The following is a 25,263-nucleotide window of genomic DNA, read 5'->3' on the forward strand; positions in this document are numbered from 1 at the left end:
ACCTGACCCTTGACCGTAGCCAGCGCCAAACGCTGGTCGACACCCGTTTGAAGGAAGGACAACACTCTAGATACCGAGTATGTGCGAGGTGAAAACCCCCTGGACTCACACCAGGCAAAATAGGCCTTCCAAGTACGGTAATAGACCTTCCCCGAGGAAGATTTCCTCGCGTTGATCAAAGTGTGAATGACCTCAGGAGAGAGACCCCTATCCTTCAGGACCTCGGTCTCAACAGCCAGGCCGTCAAAGCCAGCGACTGTAAAGCAGGATGGAATATCGGCCCTTGAGACAGGAGATCTCCTCGAAGAGGCAGACGCCACGGGGCGTCGACCGCCAGATTCACGAGGTCTGCGTACCAAAACCGGCGAGGCCAGTCCGGTGCCACAAGAATCACTGTGTTTTGTTCCGAGTGTAACCTGCGAAGGAACCTGGACAGCAATTGAATTGGTGGAAACGCATACATCAGTCGGTACTGATGCCACGGAGCTACCAACGCGTCCGACGCGTTTGCCCGAGGATCGCGCGTCCTTGCCACGAACCTTTTCACCTTGTTGTTCAGACGAGACGCGAACAGGTCTACCTCCGGAAGACCCCCACTTCGCGCACAACATCTGGAAGACATCCGGGTGGAGGGACCATTCCCCCTGGTCCAGGGTCTGGCGGCTCAGATAATCCGCCTGCCAGTTCTCCACCCCCGGAATGTGAACCGCCGATATCGCCGGGATATGTGTCTCGGCCCAAGACAGAATGTCGGCCACTTCCCAAGCCGCTCGGGCACTCCTGGTGCCCCCTTGGTGGTTGATGTAGGCCACCGCCGTGGCATTGTCCGTCTGCACCCGAACCGGACAGCCCTGCAGCCTGTCCGTCCAACGTCGAAGGCAGATATATACTGCACGCAATTCCAGAATGTTGATCGGAAGGGAGGATTCCTCCTCCGACCAAGTTCCCTGGGCGGACAGAACGCCCAGAACACCACCCCAGCCCGACAGGCTGGCATGCGTGGTGATCACCGTCCATGAAAGAGGACGAAAAGACTTGCCCCCTGACACCGTCGGGGACTGGAGCCACCACAGAAGATCCCTTCTTGTGCGATGGCTCAACGAAATCTGGAGATCCAGAGATTGAGGACGCCCGTCCCACCTGGACAGGATCTCCGCTTGGAGACCCCGCGTGTGAAACTGAGCGAAGGGAATCGCCTCGAAAGCCGAGACCATCAATCCCAGACATCTCATGCACGTCCGGAGTGACGAGCACGGAACGTCCCTGAGGGACCTGACTTCTTCCTGAAGAGTCCTGAGTTTGTCGTCCGGTAGGAAGACCTTCGCCTGGACCGAGTCCAGGATCACTCCCAGGTAGGGAAGAAGAACTGACGGGCACAGCGTCGACTTTGGAAAATTTATCGTCTAACCAAACTCCTGTAGAGTTTGCATCGTGATGGACAGGTCCTTCTCCAGACCCTGGCTGGTCGCAGACCAAACCAGAATATCGTCCATATACCCCAGGACAGAGATGCCCTGGGCTCTCAACAAAGCCAGAACCGGTGCAAGCACCTTGGTGAAAACCCGTGGAGCCGAAGCGAGACCAAAAGGGAACGCCACGAATTGGTAGTGATCCTCCGCAATGGCGGATCGGAGGTACCTCTGGTGACCCCCGAAAATCGGGATGTGAAGGTACGCATCCTTCAAGTCGATGGAAGCCATGAATTCCCCCGGAACCAGGGCAGCCACCACCGACTGCAGGGATTCCATGCGGAACTTGCGAACCCGCACAAAGCGGTTCAGAGCCTTTAAGTCCAGAATTGGATGAACCTTGCCCTCCTTCCTGGGCACGGTGAACAGATTGGAATAGAACCCCCGAAATCTGTCCCGATGAGGCACCGGAACCACCACTCCCTGAGCCCTCAGGTCCCGCACCGCCAGGTGCAGATCCCGCAAACGCTCCGGAGACAGTTGAAGATTTGAGGGAAAAAATCTGCTCTCCGGCCAAGAGAGAAACTCGATCTTGTAGCCAGACCGAACAATTTCCTGAACCCACCTGTCCCAAACACGGGCCAGCCAGGGTTGAAGAAAACCGAGCAAGCGTCCCCACACCCCAGAACCGGGTGAGGGCGCCCCTTCAGGCCGCATTGTTATGGGCAGCGGGTCCGGACTGGCCGGACTTCTGCTTACCTGACCACGGCTTCTTTTGGGAGCCTTGACCTTTGAACGGCTTGCCCTTATATTGCGACCGAAAGGCACGAAAGGACCCCTGAGAGGGCCGAAAGGAAGCATGTTTCTTACCAGGAGCCGCCTTAGCCTTGTGGGATTGGGGCAAGAGAGTGCTCTTACCACCCGTGATCCCCTTTATCAGTGTATCCAAGGATTCTCCAAAAAGGCGAGATCCATCATAGGGCAGATTGGATAAGGTCTTGCGCGACGATTGGTCCACAGACCAACACTTCAACCAAACCAGGCGGCGAGACAATACCGCCATGCTAAGTACACGTGCAGCCAACGGTACTATATCCAAGTCCGCATCACACAAATACATGACACCCTGATGGATTTGATCCACCATATCCAATGTCGCCGGTGAGGCCGAATCAGCCACCAGGACGCGCCTAAGCACCTGCGTCCAACTCGCGACAGCCTGGGCTGCCATAAGAGAAGCAAATAGAGCTTTTAGCATTGAACCCGTAATAGAATAAGTATGACGGGCAAGAGACTCCAGCCTCCTGTCCGTAGCATCCCGGAACACCGGGGTATCCTCTGCAGGAATCGCAGTGGACTTATTCAAAACCACTACCGCGTGATCCACCGGAGGCGGTACACACCACCGCTCATCAGTAGCGGGCGTGAAAGGATAACGCAGCTTGAACCTACTTGGCACAGCAAAAGGCTTGCGTAAATTGCGCCATTGTTCCTTAACAGCGCGCTGAAAATCATCAGTGCAGGGAAAGACCTGCGATGTCTTGCGTCTTTTCTGCGTCCCATAAGCTGCCAGGGCAGCAGGAGGACATGGTTCATCCTGCAAACGCAGTGTTTGTTTGATAGAAGCAACCAATTCATCCATGAGTGCAAGCTCTTCAGGCGAGCCAGGGGGAGAATTATCAACCCCTTCAACCTCAGCCTCCACCTCGGACCCCACAAGATCCAGGGAGGAACGGGACCCCGATAAGGAGACCCCAGCCATAGCAGCCCCATCACCATCACCCACTGAATCAGAGGAAATTGAAACTCTGGGCCGTTTTGTGGATTGAGCAGCCACAACCATTTGTACCTGAGCAGCAAGGTTAGCCACAACCTCAGCCAAATCCCCCCCTGGGGGGGAAACAACAGTCCCTTGGCCCCCCACCAAAGTGGCAGGAAATTTGCTTTCCTGAGAATCCATTGCCCCCCAAAAATATGCTGGAGAATAAAGGGTTAACTGCCCCTTTAACAAGCGCGGCGAGCGCAGCCCACCGCACACACACAGTAGCACAAATAGACCCCCACAGGGATAAAAGCTCAACTCAGGCAAGGATATAGGGATAGAGAGGATAAAAATCTTGAGAGACCACTGCTGTTGCTGCTGCCTCGATCGGTGCGCCCAGGGAAAAGGAAGTGATGTAACTCAGGGCGCTCTATTAAAGCCTATGGAAGGCTACAAGAAAATGGCCGCTCCTCCACCACAGTGAGGACCGCAGAAAAAAACACTACAGTACAGTAAAACATGGCGGACCGCCGCAGCCGTCGCTGTAATGTGCCCAAACACGATACATCATGCCCCACAGCACACAGCCTGTCACACATCCACAGTCTGACACAGATAGTGCATCACAGCCCCCCTCCTTGCAGCCCACATAATGCAGCCAGAGAGATAGGGAGCTTAACAGTGTGAACAGAGGCAGGGTTACACAGTCCCAGACTGACACCCCCCAAACAGACAGGTCCCCACACAGATACACTTACCTCCTAGATGGCGTGGGGAACCCGCACAGGCGAACAAGCCACTGCACATGTGACAGGGAGAGTCGCATCCAGGACGCAGAAAAAACTGGGGTTGAGAAACCGCACAGCGTCCAGTGAGGTAGCCACCTCACCATAGCATCCCTGCAGCGAACAGGGATGGGTCCTTCATTGTGCCAGGAGCATTACCTGACTGAACGCTCGAAGGCAGGCTGGGAAGCCACTGACCCACAACCTGCGACCAGGGGGATCAGCCCGAGACCCAGCCCGCACGAATCCTCTTCATCAGAAGAACTAACTAATGCTGACAAAAATAACAGCTAAGTAAAGAGAGAGAAAAAACTCAAACAAAAATCAAAAAAAGAAGAGAAAGGCTGAGACAAAATGCCCCAGCATAGAGACATCCAGCTACTCCTGACAAGCTAGACATTGAAACTGAGGTATGGATACAGGAAGTAGGAGGGTATTGACTGAGGGGACCACCCCCTGGGGGTGGGATATGTTAAAAGCTTTAATATTAACATATTCTGTTGCCTAGCTACTCCTACGGAGCAAAGTCTAATACCCCATTGTGACGAATATGAAGATGGCGGTGACTGTCGGAGGACGTAAGAGAAAGATGTTTGTCCTTCCTGACCTATCACTACAATATTATATCATAAACTTCCATAAGGTAGAAAATACGCTGCTCCTCATCTTCTCTCTAGATTTCTGGTTACACCCACCATGGGATACACCCTACAACATGACCTCTCTAAGGCAGAAAATACGCTGCTCCTGACATTCTATCTTTATGATTTTACCCACCACCTAGATATCACACCCTCCAACATAACTCTCCATAGGGTAGAAAAGATATTGCTCCTTCCTGACCTACCACTACAATATCATATCCTGAACTTCCATACAATAAAATACGCTGCTCTTCATCTTCTCTCTATATTTCTGATTACACCTACCATGAGATACACCCTACAACATGACCTCTCTAAGGCAGAAAATACGCTGCTCCTGACATTCTATCTTTAAGATTTTACCCACCACCTTGATATCACACCCTCCAACATAACTGTCCATAAGGTAGAAAATACTCTGCTCCTTCCTGACCTACCACTACAATATCATACCCTAAATAAAGAACTTCCATAAAATAGAAAATACTCTGCATCTTCTCTCTACCTTTCTGATTACACCTACCAAGGGGATACACCCTATAACATGAACTCTCTAAGGTAGAAAATACTTTGCACATGATGTTCTACCTTTCTGATTACACCCAACCAGGGCTTTTTTTTCTCAGAAAATAGGTGCAGGAACTCAACCACGACCCCTAACCCCCCCCCCCCCCCCCAACACACACACCCTCCAAACTGCATCAAATAGTGGCTGTGGTCAAATTTCACTAACAGTGGGAGGATCTTAAGGGGGCGCTAAATGCCAGGAGTGCATTAGATACCAAGTGCAGGGCTGGGGTGGGGGTTACACACAGAGTGCAGAGTTCAGGGGCGTGCTACATGCAGAATTTGGGGGTGCGTTGTGTACATAGTTTAGAGGTTAGGAGTGCACTGCATGCAGACTGCGGAGTTCAGCCTTCTTTCACAGCTGCATCCCCTATCCACATCTCACTTTCACCCCTCTTCAACCTTGACCTCTGCATGCAACCCCCACCTTCACTGCCCCATCTTCTCCACCTCTCCTCCTTCAAAGTTTAACCATCTTCCACATCCACGTCTTACTTTTATTTCTTTATTAAGCTTAAGCACTCAGCTGGCTCTATTATCTCCCTGTACACTGTACGGGGCTCCATCTCTCTCACTTGCAGGGAGATCATCCAGTAGGGGTGTAGGCATCTACACTGCACCCCGGGCACCTGCATCTCTATTGTCCCAATCCTGCACTCAGTAGGAGCTGTTCAGGAGAACAGATTTGTGGGAGCTGTTGGGAGACAAGCTGTATTTCTGTATTTACAAGTGATAGTGGTGATCGGGGAGCAGAGGGTCTGAGCCAGAGATAGTGGAACTGAGTTCCACCATGTTCCAGCTGAAAAAAAAAAAGCCCTGCACCCACCACAGGGACGACACAGCCTCCAAACTAACCTAAGGTAGGACTATTCTGCTCATGATTATACCCCCTGCCTGGATATTACCCTCCAATTTGACCCTCCATAGGGTAGAAAATACTGAGCTCCTGGCCTTCTCTATGGTCACACTGAAAGGTTTTCCCCTTCATGTATGTTTAGTAAGATTTAATGGGAAGGCGATCCACAAGAAGTGTAAGACAAGAGAATAAGATGTCAAAAAGAAGTTGGATGATTCTGGAACAAGTAGAGGTATGGATTCTGATTGCTGTAGATGCAAGGTAAAGCAGAACTCCATCTGTATACTAAATTCCAACCTTATCACTTGACTATGAATTAGGATCAAAATGCTTCTCTTTCCTTGCTGCATACTGCTAAAACACCTACCCTTCCAAGCGCCAGTGCAGGACACATGTAGAGACAAACACCTATCCCTCCAGCACCAGTGCGGAAACATGTTTGGATGACAGCATTGTACAATGCTGTAGAATCTATATGGCACCTAGTGCTGGCATTCCTACCTCCAGCCTGATTTTTGGTAGATGGCAGGCAGTTAAGACAGATTTCATCTATGTGTATGAATGTATCAAACACCTTAAAGTAGAAGCTAAAGCAACATTATTTTTAAGTTTGGGTGGAGTGGAGAGCAATTAGAACACTTATCAGTTTTTATTGCTGTCTGTGGCCCTGTTAGTAGATTCCCCCTCTCTGTTTGTCATGCTAACCAATATCATTGAAAGTGAAAGGAAAAAAAAAAAAATCACAAATTTTGGGTTGTCCCCAGAAAAGTAATAGGGGGGAAATCTTCCAATGGGGACACTAGTTCTGGTGACCTAGGGGTCCCCAAGAATTTCCCTTAATTCGCAGGGATTTCCTGGTTGGCTATGTGAGGTAGTGAGGGCAAATCTATGCAATGGGACAGATGGCGAAAAAATATCTGACAGGGGTTTTAACCCTCCCTTACTCTATCCAAAATGGAAAAAAAAAAGTCTTGCCTATAGTTCTACTTTAAAGTGTACATATACCCATTTCATTCATAGTTTTGGACTGAGTGAAGAGGGATAGGAACCACTCTTTGGTACAATTTAGTAGAATAGGGGAAGGCTACACCCCGTGTGATTTTTAATTCTGTCTGTGTCCACGTTGCAGACTTTTTCACTTCCTGTCTAGTGAAACCGCCATCAGCAGGACAGGAAGTGAGAGTATATCTCTGTATCGGAGCCCCAGATAGCGGTAAAAACACAAGGAGTTATCTTTCCCCACTCGGACGTAAAACTATATAAAAAGGTCTTTGGCTTGACATACACATTAATGAATTTTAATCAACATTACAGGCCAAAGGGGGTATTTTAATTTTTTTCTTTGCCTGGAGTTCCACTTTATAACAATCTGTAGGACGAGGGGAAAGGACAGTTTTTCATTAGTTGGTATTGGCTGGGTTTGGCATGCAGGGATGATAGAGATGACACATGGTAAACTTTATCCTCTAGCACATGGACTTCATGCACCAACTTACTGCCTGCTTCTGCTCCTCCTCCTGACGTCACAAGTGGGAAACAAAGAAGAAAAGAAGCATCAGAAAGAGACTGAACATGACCTACCAGATGTAGATGGACAAATGAGGTAGTTCCACCCGAAACATAGGTCAGCTTTGTGCAAATGCTGGGTGAATCATCTCAGGTCTCCTACTGGCTCAGTGCATCTGGAGGAGTTCACAACGTCACCCACATGCCAACCATGACAGAGGAGAATTACTATTCCCTTCAGCATTTCCATGGCAGGTAGGAATGTACAGCCTGGAATCCTGACAGAATATCAGTTTTTGGGTGGACTGACCCATAAAAAGATGGTCATGAAATGGGGGAGATTCCAAAGACAGGCACTCAGTACTTAGTAAATATTGATGACCTGCCTGTACAGTATCATTTGTGTGACACCGTATTCTTTTTACCAGACACATAGAGGGCAAAATCTGGTGCGGCTGTGCATGGTAGCCATCCAATCAGCTTCTAACTTCAGCTTGTTCAATTAGGCTTTGACAAAAATACGGCCAAAGATGCACAGAACCCTTTCCAAATGCAGGCCGCGGCTGCCCCGGAGCTGTGTAAACCGGCTTCATTGAGAGCCGGTCACACTCTCCTGTCATGTGAAACCCACATCCAATTCGCATCAGTGTGAACCCAGCCTCAGTGTTTTATATATTGACCCTAAGGAGTCGATTTACTAAAACTGGAGAGTGCTAAATCTGTTGCACCTATGCATGGTAGCCAATCAGCTTCTAACTTTAGCTTGTTCAATTAAGCTTTGACAAAAAAAAAAAAAAATGGAAGCCGATTGGTTTCTATGCAGAGCTGCATTAGATTTTGTACTCTCCAGTTTTAGTAAAATAACAACTAGGTGACTTCTGATAAAGTGTCCACAGCAGGGGAAGTCTGTTGTGTGTGCCATTTTCTGCCCCCCAAAATATTCTGATTCCCTTGATAACTTAAAAATGAATTGGCTTTTATCATTGTTACTTATATTCTTACTCCTTATTTAAACATTAGACAGTGTTCGACCCCATCGAGTAGGTTGTTCATATATTTAAAGGTCCCTCTATGAACCTGGGCAAGCTTGCTCCAGGAAAATGTGGTCAATTTTCACTTTCGTTTCCCCCATATCAAGCTGCAGCCCCCACTCTTCCTATAGACTCTGATGTGCAAATCTGCCCAGGTTTGCAAAAAGATGGTTCATTAACCACCGTCAGTGTGCAGCTTTTCCCTATATCACTGCATCCCAGAGGGAGGGTGTAAATCTAGTAATGGGGGTATTTTCTTTTTTGTAGCTAGGGATTTATGCCCAGGGGATATGAGAAGAGAATTCCATCTACTGAAACTATCAGAAATATACAGGAAAGCTTGTCTGACATACTGGGAGCTATTGGTGTCTTTATGCTTCAATCTCCATTGTCTGTCTTCACAATGTCTAGATGCCTAAATGCATTGAGTTGCTGCCATGTGATTGGCTGATTAAGACAAAGCAATTGAACAGGTGTACCTAATAAAGTGGCCAGTGAGTGTATGTATCACTATACACCAGCAGTTCTGAATGCAAATCTGGCTGAAAGGGTGTGAAGAAATTATCTGCATAGCTTTGTCATCTCATTTCTCTGTCCTGACATGAGGAATAATTTTTATTTTTAGAATAGGTGATGGAAAGAGGCATGTGAACATCTTCGGTTTTTAAAAGCCTTCATGCACTGGTTTGGTTGGATGGCTTTTATACTTCTTAAAATTATATTAAAGGTTCCTTTTGTAGCACCCTACAAGGTAGGTGCTAGGCAAAGTATAGTGGGCCTTGGCTGCCTAACAGCAGGGCCATGATTTTCAGCTAGGCTGTCATGTCTCCCAGGTGTTGCTGTTGAGACTGGGGAGTCTCCCCATTGGCTCCATTAGTAGGGTTCTCTTAGGGCAGTGGAGGAAACCCAATCAGTGTCACATTCAGGCCTGTATCTACCGCAGAAAGGCCGATTCTGTCGCACAGGATTCTGGGAGTGGGTATAAGTTTAAGGGGAGCACATGACGCAGCATCTTTGGCGGGAAGCAGAATCCCAGGAGGGAGGGTACGGCTGTCCCTGTCAGAGGGATCGGGTGTCTCGGGTGGCTTGCCTGAGAGTCCAGAGAGAGAGCTGAGCTGAGCTGCAGAGAGGATCCGGTGTGCCAAGGAGCAGCGGAGTTGAGGGGGCCCAGTTTCAGGAAAGCATTCCCAGTTTGTGAGTACTGTAACTGCCCCTGGGGGTCTGCCTAGCTCAGAGGGGACCACTCCCCTGAATGTCCAAGGGAACCAGGAGCTAGCTAGCGGTAAAGGGGGTGCCTAGTGCGAGGACCCTGAAGTGTCAGAGGGGGTACTCAGTGAGAGGTCCCTGAAGTGTCAGAGGGGGTGCCTAGTGAAAGGACCCTGAAGTGTCAGAGGGGATGCCAGCGGTTGGGCCCTGAAGAGTTAGGTGTACAGCATGCAGTGTACAGTGTTGAGAGTTGCAGCAGCACAAGCAGTTACAGGAGCTACCTCAGTCAGTGAAGGGCTGGAGGGAGCTGTTCACAGGACTTTTGAGGTAAACAGTGTGTCAAGAGTCAAGTTTCACCACTGTCCAGGATCTTTTGAGTTAACCAGAGGGTAGCAAGTCAAGTTCTAGCACAGTGCAGCAATAAAGCAATTTTCAAGCGTCAGTAAGCGTTGGTCAGCATCCAGCTGGCGTCAAGACAGCGCTAACAGGCATTTTTCTACAAAGTGTCCCAGTTTTACCTAGTTGAGCCAGAGGAGTATCCCACTCATTCCCTTCTCCCATCCCCAATATCAAATAAACAAATCAAACCAAAGATGCCGGAATGGTCATTGACTCAACTCTCACACTTGGGTACTCAGCTTAAATGGGCTGAAGGTGTCACCGGTAACAATGGCAGACCCATCTCAGGCTCAATGCCTGGAAAACCTGCTACACTTTTTGTAAATAAAATAATAAACATGTCATACATACCTGCTCTGTGTAATGGTTTTAGACAGAGCAGCCCCGATCCTCTTCTTCTGGGGTCTCCTGCCGGTGTTCCTGACGCCTCCACTTCAGTAAGTGCCCCCATAGGAAGCCCTTTCTATGGGGCACTCCTGTGGGCTTATTTCCAAGCTGCCCGGTCTCTGTCTATTGACACAGACCGGACGGCTCGGTCCCAACCCCTGTCACAGCATTTGACTGACAGCAGCAGGAGCCAATGGCTGCTGCTGCTATCAATCTACCCAGAAAGGAGGGACAGAGCTAGGAAAGCCTCTGCTCTCATGCACAGCGCTGGATTGTGAATGGGCTTAGGCAAGTATAAGGGGGGGGGGGGGGGGGGCACGAGGGCATTCTGTTACAAAGAAGGTTTTTTACCTTAATGCATTAAGGTAAAAAAAAAAAAAGTTGTAGAACCACTAACTCCCTTCTCACCTGTATGGTTATACTCGTCATAACCTGTATGGTTTTACTGTTTTCATAAAAAAACGCAAACAAAGAAAAAACAAAACACTGCTCTAGCACCCCTTGCTGTGTTATATGGTATGTCCCGATCCCTGTCCATGTTACTTTTATGGGACAGCTTGGTCTTTATGTAAATGTGGAGAAACATACAAATAAAGCTGTACATACTTGGGGAATAAAGCTGATTCTGATAACTTTGTTTATGATTGCAGTTCACAGGAAGTTACTGAGGCAAAAGATTTCTGACATGGTACAGGTATTTAAAAAAAAAAAAAAATCACTAATGCAGCCACCACATCTGAGGACGGGTAATCTGTAGTACATTACATTTTTGTTCTTGTTCTCAGATCCAGTTTAAGTGATGCAGTTCTAATTGTCACCACTGGAGGGAGCACAAAGCACAATGATATTTAATCTGTGTCCCCTGATCAGATGGAGCCCCCTGCTCTGTGCTGGACCCGGTACATTAGGATGCACACTGTGTAAATGAAGATGTCTGTGTTGCAATGCATTGAAGGACGATGATAAAATTGAATGGTATACTGAGGGCACAGAGACAAAATGGTGTGATGATTGGCACAGTTGGCATGGACTATAGAATCCCAGGAGGGAGGCATGTATGAATAGACTAAGGCACGGTTCACAACATTTACAAAAGGAAAGTTGAACTTGTTTTACTGTTTTTGTTATTTTAGCTCATTAGAACTTTCCCATTAAATTGTTCCATTGGATTAACAAGATCATTTTTCAATAAAATAGTTTTTTTAGCTACTACTATCCTTTACATCGTATGATTTCCATTTTGTTTGTTACATAGTTAGTGAGGTTGAAAGACATCAGTCCATCTAGTTCAACCTACGATGTGGGTGTGTGTGTTTGATGAGGTTTATGATAATGTTTGTGAAACATTATTTTATAGCTCCATTTTCCGTGCTCTCCAACAGCTATTCTGCCTGTGTCTCAAGACTTAAAGCTGAACTGTACCCCTTTTTTTCAGGGTACTCCCTTCTCAACTGCTCCCCTTCATTATACACATTAGCAACAAAAGGTTTTATATTTCCACCTCTTAAATACTGGCCTAGGCAAAGATGACATGCTTGCAGACTCGCCCTGGGTTGATGCAGCATACGTGACATCTCGCAAACTGTCTCCTGGGGTGTGTGACATAACTATTCCAGAAGCTGTGAGATGTTGTGCATGCATACACACTCCACTGGGTCTCCAACAGGTCCTATATGACTAGCAAAAGCTCACTGTGTGTCTGTACATGAGCCGGGTCTCAATTAAAGATGGCGGTGCTGGAGAGGGGCGAAGGGAGAACTTTTGTTTCAAGGAAGACAACACTGGACTTTATGTTCAGGCCAGCAGCTAGGGTCAGTTCGGTATCTTCAATGTGCACAGATTGAGGATTCCGGTCAGCAGAGGCCATCTCTGGTCTCAGCTTTTCCCCTCCACCCCAAACTACAATAATGACCCCCTGCACATGAGTGGGATAACCAGATGGGAAATGTAGCTCTGTTGTAAAGGCAGGTAATGCTTTTGAAGCCTTGCAGCCCTCTAGGACCTCTTGGCTCTAATAAAGGATGACATAGCTTCAAAACCCTGGTGAGGTCCCTCCTAAACTCGAGCTATCGGACAGCGTAGCCTTGTTGAGTGGCCTAATGAGCGCATAGACTACCTATGTTTGTGAGGAGTACCTATTTATTTTATTAAATTTTAAATTGGCCCTACTGTGTATGTATGTGAGTTAGGGACCTTAGATTGTAAGCTCCTTGAGGGCAGGGACTGATGTGAATGTACAATATATATGTAAAGCACTGCTTAAAATTGACAGCGCTATACAAGTACCTGAAATCATAATAATAAAAACAATTGTGGGATAATTTTTATTCTAGGCCATGTATCCACAGACAGCAGCTATCTGGGTCATGAAGTATCCAATTTTAGGGTGTGTCCCTATCCTTAATTGCTAATTTGTATTTATCCTGTTTTTTCAGGAACATATCATGTACTGTAACAATATGTGGTGAAATATATGCATTTGTATATGGATGTTTTTAATATGTATTATCTATTTGTGTTTTCCTTACAGGCATTAGTTCTTTTTCATGTAATTGCTGACAGATCCTGAGGGGGCGTTGTGGGTAAGCGCTGAGGACTCTCCAAAACCAGCGAGATATGTGCGGCCAGACGGGCCACAGTGCGGCTCCGCCCATTCGGGCGGAACTTCCTGTGGCACCTGTATGGACTACGGAGGCAGTTCCTGCCTTCATGTGGTCCAGTTACACCTCGGACATGGTGGAGAGCGTTGGCGGGGTGTCCCCGTGCCTGCTCTCTGGCGATGTTCCGGGGGGAGTGGCCGGGGCGGTGACGTCTGCTGACGAACCGCCCGGGATCCACGCCATTTAAGGGCGATGGCTACACACCCCTGTATGGCGGCATTACCCCATCCGGCGAGGACTGTGTGCAAGTTTGGAATAGCGCGGCACGGAGTAAGTGATACAGCTTCACCCTTAGCATGTGGCACTAACGTTTATTTTACTTTTGTTGGGACTCACATACTTACTTTAATTTCATCCTGTTATACAGCGTTTAGACAACCATAAGGGACACGCTACATGCACTAGGCTCCCGTCCTCTCCAGGTCTGGTGAGCTGTTCTGAATGTCCATATCTCGGGCTTTCTTACCCCAGATGGATTTATGGTATCCTATGATATCCTATCATCATTCCTCTTTGCTATTATTAGTTTAATACAGCATGCATTCTGACTCCATGATGGAATCATCCGTGCATATGCAATTTGGGTTACACCCATTGGATTATAGAAACGTTTATTCGGGTACAAACTTGATACCATGCCTAAGATTTAACTCCATCCTATGTATAAGGATCTATATACACATGGATATTTATATATATTAAAAATACAAATTAAGATGTTGGACACTCCATGAGTGGCCCATTGCTGCACGGAGAGTTCCCATATATGGATTCGTTACCTTGTTCCAATTATATGTCTAATTACCTATCTCTGTTTACTAAGTCAATATGAATTCTTTAATCACCCCTTTCTGGGACAACTACTGGGTCTCTGTGGATATCTATGCAATCTACTCACATGCATGCAGTATACATATATATATATATTATTATTTTTTCTTCTTTTTCTTTTTTCTTTTTCCTTTTTCCTTTGTCACCCTGGAATGTTCCAGCCTTCTTGGCTGGCACATACTCTTTTTTTCGATCTTTTAATAATAATTATAGAACCAATATACTAACTAGTCCCCTTTTTTAAAAAAACATCTATTCCTTTTTCTTATCCATCTAGTAAATATGGAGTGATTACCCTCACTACTACATGCTCATATAGGTGCCAAAATACGGTGCTTTCCACAAACGCACAACAGTCCTCTTCGTTAAAAAACTCCCCTACGGAATTGAGATTTATGCCTGACTATTACTGTACAGGTATGTATGTCCCCCCCTCTGTTTACCATATGTACCACTTTTTATATCTTGGTGACAATGTAATTACGGGGTGGGTCCCCACATATGCCTCGCTTTTGGTAATCCCCGGCGCTTGATCTCCCCCAACCGAATACCTCCTTGGATGCTAGACGCAACTTAAGACTCAATGATATATTGTGTTGATATATCTATACAAAAAATATAAGGACCTATTTAAATGCAATATATGTGTATATTTTTAACTAAGTGGAATAATGGACATGGTATTATGAAACATCATAAATAATGTTATCTTCATGCAACATGTCTAAACAGTATTGTTCTTTACACAGACAAACGAAATGATATGCTCCAGATGAAGCTTTTCTCCTAAGAAAGCGAAACATGTCGAGCAAAGGTCAAATATTATATGGTGGAAGCTAATTCACACTCTCAGTTGATCCCACGGACCGACACCTTGTCTATTTTGGTGTCCGCCGGTGGTTTTTGTCTGATCGTGAGTGAATAGTCCTGAGAATGATATGACTACTAATTGTTCTGTACTTTAAGATGTATGTAAACCATTGTTCTAAACTGTATGTATTAAGATACACCACAGTATAGACCATCTATGGGTCTGGTTTGGTCCTTAACACATAATTATATGCCTGTACTTTTCTTTGGTTTTAAACATGTTTTGAATAAAATAATTTGTTTTTAAAAAAACATTTGTGCCCGAAATCCTTGTTTCCCAGTCCTCTCACTCAATTGTGGGATAATGCATTATCCTGCACCATGTGCACTGCATTCCAGGTAGCAGCCCTCAAACCGGAGAGGCAAGCCTGGTGCTGGAAGGCCCACATAGGGGCAAATATGCCATAGCAATCCTCAAGAAGAAGTGGGATGAAATCACACTTCCGCCTACCAGATCTTCTTTACTAGCATTCATCAATGCAGCCACATCCACCTCCACCTAGATAGAAAAACTTTCTGCTGGAAGGCCCAATAAGTGCTCAAACCCCTAGTACAGTGATCCTCAAACTGCGGCCCTCCAGTTGTTGTGGAACTACCCCCCATGAGGCATTGTAAAACTCTGACATTCACAGACATGACTATGTATGATGGGAATTGTAGTTCCTGAACAACTGGAGGGCCATAGTTTGAAGACCCCTGCCCTAGTAAAATGGGTGGTGACAGGAATTGTGGAGACTTTAGTGAATATGCTTGAGAAATAATCTAAAAAAATCATTTGGATATGGGTGCATTGGAAGCTGGTGATCCTCTTCTGGGAATATTCAAAACAAAGAGTCTGTCTTCTTAAGGGAGCTTGTATGTACAGGGTTCTACAAAAATAATGGAACAAGTATGGTAAAGCAACTAAATCGTTACCCAATATGGTGTTGGACCACCTTTGCCATCCAAGACGACCTGAATTCTCCAGGGAATTGGCAAATACAAATTTGGTGGATAATGTAATCGGATGCGACTCTTCATGCAAAAATTCGGGTCACAATCCTACGCTATGTTCTTTTGTCTCTTTCGGTCAGTTGAGCATGTCGACAGCGCTTATGCTTACTAGACAATGTTTTCCGAGAAACTGTAAATGCTGTCATAGAGAGGCACAGAGGCACCAGCTAAGCGGCACCAACAATTTGCCCTTTTTTAAACTCCGTAAGCTCTGACACGACTCCATATTACAAGCAGCGCATGCAGTGAATGAGCAAATTGAGACTTCCCACATGGTAACAAGGTGCCTTTTCACACAGCCTACATGGGCCACCTGGGTTTAGTGCGATTTGTTTTTACTGTGTTAATGAGCCCTTGAAATGAAGGGAAGTATTAGACACAGACTCACGGAAAGGTGAGTGCAAGAGCTCCTCTAATACACATACCTTTTTAGTTGCTTTAAAGTATACCTGTGGCCAGGCTATGGAGATAAAAAGATTTACCTTTTGCACATGTGTCAAACACAAGGCCCGGGGGCTGAATATGGCCCTCTAGGCAATTATATGTGGCCCTCGCACCTCTCCTGCATCTGCGGCAACCCCCTCATTGTTGCTCTGACCTTGTCTCAGCAGTAGAGAGAAGGACAGAACACCTCCAACAGATCCTGCACTTCTCCATGCAGCCACTGAGAGGTTCGTATCTCCCCCCCCCATTACCCGACGCAGCAGCCGGCAGCAGAGAGCAAGACAGAACTCCTCCTAGGGATCCAGCACATCTCTGTGCAGCCACAGCTCCCCCTCATCTTCACCTCCCCTGATCTCAGCATTCAGCAGACTACAACCCTCCACTGGTCCTCCTCCAGACTCTGCACTTTCTGCTTCCAAGTGCGGCCCTCAGCTTCTTCCTGGCATCAGCACAAGGTAAGGGGGTGCACTGTGATGTAAGGGAGGGTGAAGCACTCTCTACTCCTAATGGCTGGGGGGGCTCTTGACATCTGATGTAAAGGAAGTGGGGTGGGGAGGGGTGTTCTGGACTTAAGTCTTACAGATACAACCGGCCCTTTAACTGCAACCATAATGCTGATGCGGCCCACAGTGAAATTGAGTTTGACACCCCTGACTGATTTTAAGAGGTACCAAAAGAGCTTTAAAACAAACTATCACTGACCCAGGCAGCTGCTGGCACTGTGGAACACTTCATCTTCACAATTTCTTTACATTAGAAGACTGGCAAGCTGCAAAGTCCCAGCTCAGATTGTGCTCAAGTGAGCTGTGATTTCAGTGTCTCTGGTGCCATCTTTGAGAATAAATTACTCTGCAATGTCTGCAGCTACAGAGAGAGAATGCTTTAAAGGTCACGTACTGTGACAGTTCTCAATACGGTTACTATATGATGTACAAGACCATGAATAAAAAAATAATTAAAAAATTACAGGTTTAGGAGTCCACAATGACAATGCTGATAACTACACCCCCTACAAGGTCTTGTCCTCCCACTGTAGTGTAAGCAGACACAACCTATAGGAGGGTAACAATGCTTCTGTAGAGCAGTCGTTTTTGACCATCAAATCGGAGGTCAATCAGCCACAAGTTAAGGAACCCTTATTAACCTCTTGGGGAACCCTGGTTGAAAATGGCTGCTGTAGAGGAATAGAGATGTGCTGTGATCAAGGCTCATCGCCGAAATGCTTTAGCCACTGTTTTTCTGAAGTTCTGCCTGTGCATAATGTTCAGAATGATAGGCAGAGGCGCATAAAGGAGTTCAACATATGGCTTAGTAAATGGTGTCAAGAGCAAGGATTTGGCTTTGTTTCTCATGATAGCTCTACTTGGAATAGAAAGGAACTGTACAAAAAAGATGGATTGCATCTTTCTCTCAAAGGAACAAATGTACTTAGTGAACAACTCCAAGAATTTGCGAAAGAGTATTTAAACTAGGAAGGGGGGGCAAAAGAGTGGAAATACAAGAGTCCAATTGCCCCCCGAAACAATGCCAGAACAGGTCAGAAGCACAGAGGTTAAGAAATGATAAGCTCAGAGTCCTGTCTACAAATGCTCGCAGTTTAGGTAAAAAAATCAATGAACTTGGGTCAATAATGGCATCTGAGAATGTAGATTTAGTGGCTGTTACGGAGACATGGTTTAATGAAAGAAATGACTGGGACATAACCATACCAGGGTACTCTTTATACAGAAGAGACAGAGAAGGCAAGAAAGGAGGAGGAGTGGCCCTGTATGTGAAAGATAGCATTAAATCTAACCTAATACAAGTTGGTGAGGCCAACATAGAGTCAGTTTGGGTTACGTTGCAGTTTGCTAATCATGCAGTAACTCGTGTAGGTGTGATATATAGACCACCTGGTCAAGTTAAAGAACTAGATGAACTACTAGTTGAAGAAATAGCTAAAATGACAATGAAAGGAGAAGTTATCATTATGGGAGATTTCAATCTTCCAGATATAAACTGGAAAACCAAAATAGCAAGTTCTACCAGGAGTACAGATATTCTAAATTCCCTATTGGGGTTGTCTCTGCAACAAGTGGTTGAGGAGCCAACCCGGAGGGAAGCCATTTTGGATTTGGTATTCACAAATGGGGATTCGGTATATGATGTCCTTGTAGGCGAAACCTTGGGATCTAGTGATCACCAGTCAGTGTGGTTTAATATAAGAACTGTGAAAGAGTCACACCACACAAAAACAAAAGTTTTAGATTTTAGAAAAACAGACTTTTCAAAAATGAAATTAGTCATAAATGAGTCCTTATCAGACTGGAACGGATTACATGGAGTCCAGGAGAAATGGGACTACTTAAAAGGTGCATTATTGAAGGCAACAGAAAATTGCATTAGACTAGTCAGTAAAAGCAAAAAAAGGAAGAGACCACTGTGGTACTCAGCAGAAGTGGCCCAAATCATTAAAAATAAAAAGCTGGCATTTTGTAATTATAAAAAAACCCAGAGCAATGAAGATAAGGAAATCTACAAGATTAGGCAGAAAGAGGCCAAGCAAGTTATAAGAACTTCTAAAGCACAGGCAGAAGAAAAACTAGCTCAGTCTATGAAAAAGGGGGATAAGACATTCTTCAGATATATAAATGAAAAAAGGAAATTAAAACAAGGAATAACTAAATTAAAAACAAAGGACGGAAGGTATGTAGAAGAGAATAAAGGGCTAGCCGACTGCCTAAATGAATACTTCTGTTCAGTTTTTACAGAAGAAAAAGGAGAAGGACCTCCACTTGAAAGGATGACTAATGAATCGTTTGATGCATGTGTCTTTACAGAGGAAGACGTTCTAAGATTGCTGTCTAAAGTGAAGACAAATAAGTCACAGGGTCCTGATGAGATACACCCAAAATTATTAAAAGAGCTTAGTGGTGAGCTGGCAAAACCATTAACAGATTTATTTAACCAATCATTAGTAACAGGAGTCGTCCCGGAAGATTGGAAATTGGCAAATGTCGTGCCCATTCACAAGAAAGGTAGTAGGGAGGAATCGAGCAACTATAGACCAGTGAGTCTGACATCAATAGTAGGCAAATTAATGGAAACCCTATTAAAGGATAGGATTGTGGAACATCTTAAATCCCATGGATTGCAAGATGAAAAACAACATGGGTTTACTTCAGGGAGATCATGTCAAACAAATCTTATAGATTTTTTTGACTGGGTGACTAAAATAATAGACGGTGGAGGTGCAGTAGACATTGCATATCTAGATTTTAGTAAGGCTTTTGACACTGTCCCACATAGAAGACTTATCAATAAACTGCAGTCATTGAGCATGGACTCCCATATTGTGGAGTGGATTAGGCAGTGGCTGAGTGACAGACAACAGAGGGTTGTAGTCAATGGAGAACATTCAGAACAAGCTCAGGTTACCAGTGGGGTACCTCAGGGATCTGTACTGGGACCAATTTTGTTTAATATCTTCATAAGTGATATTACAAAAGGCCTCTATGGTAAGGTTTGTCTTTTTGCTGATGACACAAAGATATGTAACAGGGTTGATGTTCCTGGAGGGAAACGCCAAATGGAAAAGGATTTAGGAAAACTGGAAGAATGGTCAGAACTCTGGCAACTGAAATTTAATGTGGATAAGTGCAAGATAATGCACCTGGGGCGTAAAAACCCAAGGGCAGAATATAGAATATTTGACACAGTCCTGACCTCAGTATCTGAGGAAAGGGATTTAGGAGTAATTATTTCAGAAGACTTAAAGGTGGGAAGACAATGTAATAGAGCAGCACGAAATGCCAGCAGAATGCTTGGATGTATAGGGAGAGGTATAAGCAGTAGAAAGAGAGAAGTGCTTATGCCGCTGTACAGAACACTGGTGAGACCTCACTTGGAGTATTGTGCGCAGTACTGGAGGCCATATCTCCAGAAGGATATAGATACTCTAGAGAGAGTTCAGAGAAGAGCTACTAAACTAGTACATGGATTGCAGGAAAAAACTTACCAGGAAAGGTTAAAGGACCTTAACATGTATAGCTTGGAAGAAAGAAGAGACAGAGGGGATATGATAGAAACTTTTAAATACATAAAGGGAATCAACTCGGTAAAGGAGGAGAGCATATTCAAAAGAAGAAAAACTACCACAAGAGGACACAGTTTTAAATTAGAGGGGCAAAGGTTTAAAAGTAATATGAGGAAGTATTACTTTACTGAGAGAGTAGTGGATGCATGGAATAACCTTCCTGCAGAAGTGGTAGCTGCAAATACAGTGAAGGAGTTTAAGCATGCATGGGATAGGCATAAGGCTATCCTTCATATAAGATAGGGCCAGGGACTATTCATAAGGATTGAGATATATTGGGCAGACTAGATGGGCCAAATGGTTCTTATCTGCCGACACATTCTATGTTTCTATGTTTCTATATGAAACAATAAAAAATAATGGGATTTTTGACATACCGTAAAATCCTTTTCTCTGATGTTCATTGATGGACACAGCTCCTGATTCTTCTTAACCATTGGGTTATACTGCCCCCTACAGGAGTAGGACACTAGGTAGAAAAAAAGTCTGGCTATGCCTATGGGCAGGGGAGGACTGGGAAGGGGGGCAGGGTGGCAATTGGCCCCTGGGCCGCTCTGATGCTGGGTAAAAAGGCTGCACTCAGGGCTGGATTAATGTAGGGGCCATACCCTGTAAACAGCTGCTGGTTGCCACTACACAATGTTATATTTGCAGAGCTGCAGTGGAGCGGTATGAATATGCAGAGTACGCTCCTGCACCCGGCTGGCACAATACTAACAGTAAGTTCCCTGTCAGGCAGAGTGATCTCTGCCCGACAGGAGCTTCCTAGGCCCCGCCTGGTGTGATGTCATGTATTTTTGTTAAACCTCCTTTGTCACTAATAACATTAAATTAAGTTACCACATTGCATCATGTTTGTCCTGCTTCATAACATCAATATCCATTATGGTGAGCTGATTTGATGGTTCAATGGGCCACTTGACTGGATTTGCCCCCTAGGCCTAAGGCTGCCAGCCCTCCCCTGCCTATGGGGCAGTCCCAGGAGGTATACACCCACTCTCAGCTATAGGCACTCAGTTTTGTTACAAGCATTGTTAGAAGAAAGTCAACTCCACAGAGAGGTCGGTGCTGTGTCCGTCAATAAACATCGTAGAAATGGATTTTACGGTAAGTCAAAAATCCCATTTTCTCTTCTCCTGATTCTTCCTAACCATTGGGAGGTCCCAAAGCAGCATTAAACATGAGGGGGTCGGAAAAAAGCAGAAAAGAAATTCCCAAGGGTAACCATAGCCAACCAGGTAACATGGAGCTCAACCATAAACAACTGAAAAAAAAACAATACACCCTCAAAGAGGACCAGGTCCTCTAAACCAGTGGTCCTCAACTCCGGTCCTCGGCACCCACTAACAGGCCAGGTTTGCAAGATAACTAAATTACATACACAGGTGAGATCATTTGCTGCTCAGTGATTGCAGTATTCTAGTCTGCATCTCCCCAAGGTAATATTTAAAATCTGGCCTGTTAGTGGGCCCCGAGGACCGGAGTTGAGGACCACTGCTCTAAACAGTAGCCTACAAAACCTTGCGGCCAAAAGAAGCATCCGCAGATGCCAACACATCCACTTTATAAAGATTTTGTGCACCGACGACCAGGTGGCGGCCTTGCAAACCTGCGTCACTGACGCCTGATGACGGAAGCCCAGGAGACACTAAGCGCCCTAGTAAAGTGCGCCTTGACAGGGAAAGGACCCGACTAGGCAGAAAAAAAAACTGAGTGCCTATAGCTGAGAATGGGTGTATACCCCAAGGGACTGCCCATAGGCGTAGTCAAGATTCTGCTTAGTGCCCTACTCCTGAAGGAGGCAGTATAACCCAATGGTTAAGAAAAACCAGGAGCTGTGTTTGTCAATGAACGAAAGAGAAATTAGGATTTACGGAGTTTCCAGCTATTTCCCTTCGTTTGACTGGTTTGTCTTTTGGTGTTGAGATGACACCTCAGCCAGAGCACCAGGAAGATGGTCTCTACTAATCTTTGACACCTCAAGGCTCCAATGTTCAGAGCGATGCACCAGCTTTCTTTGTAGAGGAACAGAGCAACCCAAAAAAAGGAACAAAGCCACCCAAAAAAGAGGAACTAGGGAAGTGAGCTATTTAAAAGCGGGGGATTACAGCAAACACAGGATTAGACATGCAAAAATGGTGGGTGCTGAGTACTGCAGCACTATGTGTTTTTTTTTCTTTTTTTAAATTACGCTTTAGTAACATTTTAAAGTGACACTAAACTCCATTTATTTATATCAATTATTCTAGCATTTCAAATATACCATGGCCTGTTTTTTTTTTTTTTTTTTTGTTTAAAAGTTTTCCTACCATTGTTTTCAGGGTTCTTTTTTGTTCTGTGCAGAGCTGTGCTTGTTAAATGTTGAGCAAGCAGCACTGTTATTTCTGGTCACATGATCCACTCTATGTGCATTTCAATTCCCAGAGGTGAATGTGTCTAAACATAGATGTGTAGTCCATCACGGGAGCAAGCAGGAGAGGGTGGCTACATGGAGAACAAACACAGCCACCCAAGGACAAGAAGTCTGAGAGCAGCAGAAAAGAAGCTTACATTTCAGAGATGAAACAAAGGAAGAGAATGATCGCTACATTCTACTTATTTTTAGACAATTTGCATTCATTTTTTGTATAAAGAATGTGAGTTTTAGTGTCACTTTAAGGGAGGCCAAAGTACATAAATATTTGAAAAGTCCACAGCTTGGCCACACTTTAGCCACTTGCCAACCACCCTATAGCAGATTTACTGCTACAGGGCGAATCACGTATTTTTCAGTGCCCTGAAAAAGTATTCATACCCCCTGAAATTTTCCACATTTTTGTCATGTTACAACCAAAAACGTAAATAAATGGATTTTTGTAAAATCTTACCGTAAAATCCTTTTCTCTTAGCTCATTGACAGACGTAGTCCTCGGTGATACAGCACCTTCGGGTTATGTTGCCTCCACAGGAGCAGGACTAGACAGGAAATTAAAATGCTCTGGCCACACTCTAGGGGCAGTCCTAGAGGGTATATCCTCTCTCTCTCTGCCTCAGCAAATCAGTTATGTCAAAAAGCAGTCTTTAGAGATTTTAACCCAACCCAACTCAAAAACAGAGGGGCGGGGACTACGTCTGTCAATGAGCTAAGAGAAAAGGATTTTACGGTAAGATTTTACAAAAATCCATTTTTCTCTATCGCTCATTGACAGACGTAGTCCTCGGTGATACAGCACCTTCGGGACGTCCCAGAGCAGTATCACAAATGAGGGGTGGGAAAATGGAAATCAAATCCCAATCTAGAAGGCCCAACCGGTGCCAACTAGAAGTTTACAATGCTCATCCTTAATGATGAGACTCAACAAAAAAGAAATTTTTCAAACAGAAAAAAACCCTCGAGGTAGACCACCGGTCTCCTCAAATTGCGGCCTGCAAAACCTTGCGGCCAAATGAGGCATCCGCTGATGCCGTCACATCAATTTTATAGAATTTTGTAAAGGTATGTACCGAAGACCAGGTGGCCGCCTTACATACCTGGACCACTGACGCCTGATGGCGAAAGGCCCAGGAAGTACTGAGCGCTCGAGTGGAGTGCGCCCTAACAGGGAACGGAGGACTCTGACCCTTAATAGAATAAGCCTGTACCACCGTCTGTCTAATCCATTTGGCAATGGTCGCGGCAGATACAGGCAAACCCTTTCTGGGGCCATCCGTGATCACAAAAAGTGAATCCGTCTTACGGAATGATTCCGTAGCTTTCAGGTATGCCCTGATTGCCCGAACCACATCCAAGGAATGCAACGCATGTTCCCGATGATGCTTGGGCTGAGGACACAAGGAAGGTAGTACAATATCTTCATTCAGATGAAAATCTGAAACCACCTTAGGAAGAAAGGATGGCTTAGGATGAAGTACTACCTTATCCCTATGAATCACTAGGTATGGGGACTGGCATGATAATGCAGCCAGTTCTGACACCCTGCGAGCAGAAGTGATAGCCACCAAGAAGGCCACCTTCTGGGATAAAGTAAGCAAGGGAATCTCCCTGATATTTTCAAAGGGAGGTTTCTGTAGAACCGACAAAACTAAATTAAGATCCCAGGGCGGTAAGGGCGCGCGGACTGGTGGAGCCAGGTGCCGCACCCCCTGGATGAAATTCCGCACCAAGGACTTGGTAGCTAAAGGTTTCTGAAAGAAGATTGCTAATGCTGAAACTTGACCCTTGATGGTGCTCAAGGCTAGCTTCTGCTCAACCCCTTGTTGCAAAAAAGCCAATATTCGAGTCACCGAATAGGTACGTGGAGGAAATCCTAAAGATTCGCACCACGCAATATAAGTCTTCCATGTGTGATAATAGACCTTGCTGGAAGTCGCTTTCCTTGTTTTAATAAGGGTAGGAATGACTGAAGCTGACAAACCTCTGTCCTTCAGTACTTGGGTCTCAATGGCCAGGCCATTAAAACCAGCGACTGTAAAGCACGATGGTAAATTGGTCCTTGAGACCACAGACACTCCCTGAGACGAAGTTCCAAAGGAACGTCTGCGACTAGCCTGTCCAAGTCGGCCAGGCCGGCTTGACGAGGCCAGCCTAGAATTTCTAGGACCACTGGTGCTGACTGGATCTGAACCAGGCGTCCCTAGAGCTATCTGGCCCCGACCATCCGAGAAAGTCTGGTCGTTTTCTGTTCCCACACATTTATCAGATACCTGATTGCTATCAGGAAGGGTGATCGTTTCTAGTTGAACCTCAGGGACTGAAGTCACCCGGCTAGAGGCTTCTTGGCCTGTCTGGTCAACCAGATCCGATTCCTGTGGGGAATTGAGACTAATCTTAGGAAAAGGTAAAGGAAAAGATCTATTCA

At 45.6% G+C, this 25,263-nt stretch overlaps 1 protein-coding gene across 5 annotated transcripts in view; it reads right to left on the reverse strand.

Annotated features, from left to right (window-relative positions):
* The window catches only part of DTNB (dystrobrevin beta), a 292,666-nt gene that overhangs the window by 33,005 nt on the left and 234,398 nt on the right, over nucleotides 1-25,263 (reverse strand). For 3 of the 5 annotated variants that reach the window (XM_082251572.1, XM_082251570.1, XM_082251574.1), the window contains one exon: nucleotides 7,520-7,540. The exons of the other annotated variants lie outside the window; for them this stretch is intronic. In XM_082251572.1, coding sequence (XP_082107698.1) covers nucleotides 7,520-7,540 — 21 coding nt within the window. The remainder of the gene's footprint in view (nucleotides 1-7,519; nucleotides 7,541-25,263) is intronic. 5 annotated transcript variants of the gene reach the window in all.

This window comes from Pelophylax lessonae (assembly GCF_965119305.1).
Source record: "Pelophylax lessonae genome assembly, chromosome: 3".
NCBI classification, from domain to species: Eukaryota; Metazoa; Chordata; class Amphibia; order Anura; family Ranidae; genus Pelophylax; species Pelophylax lessonae.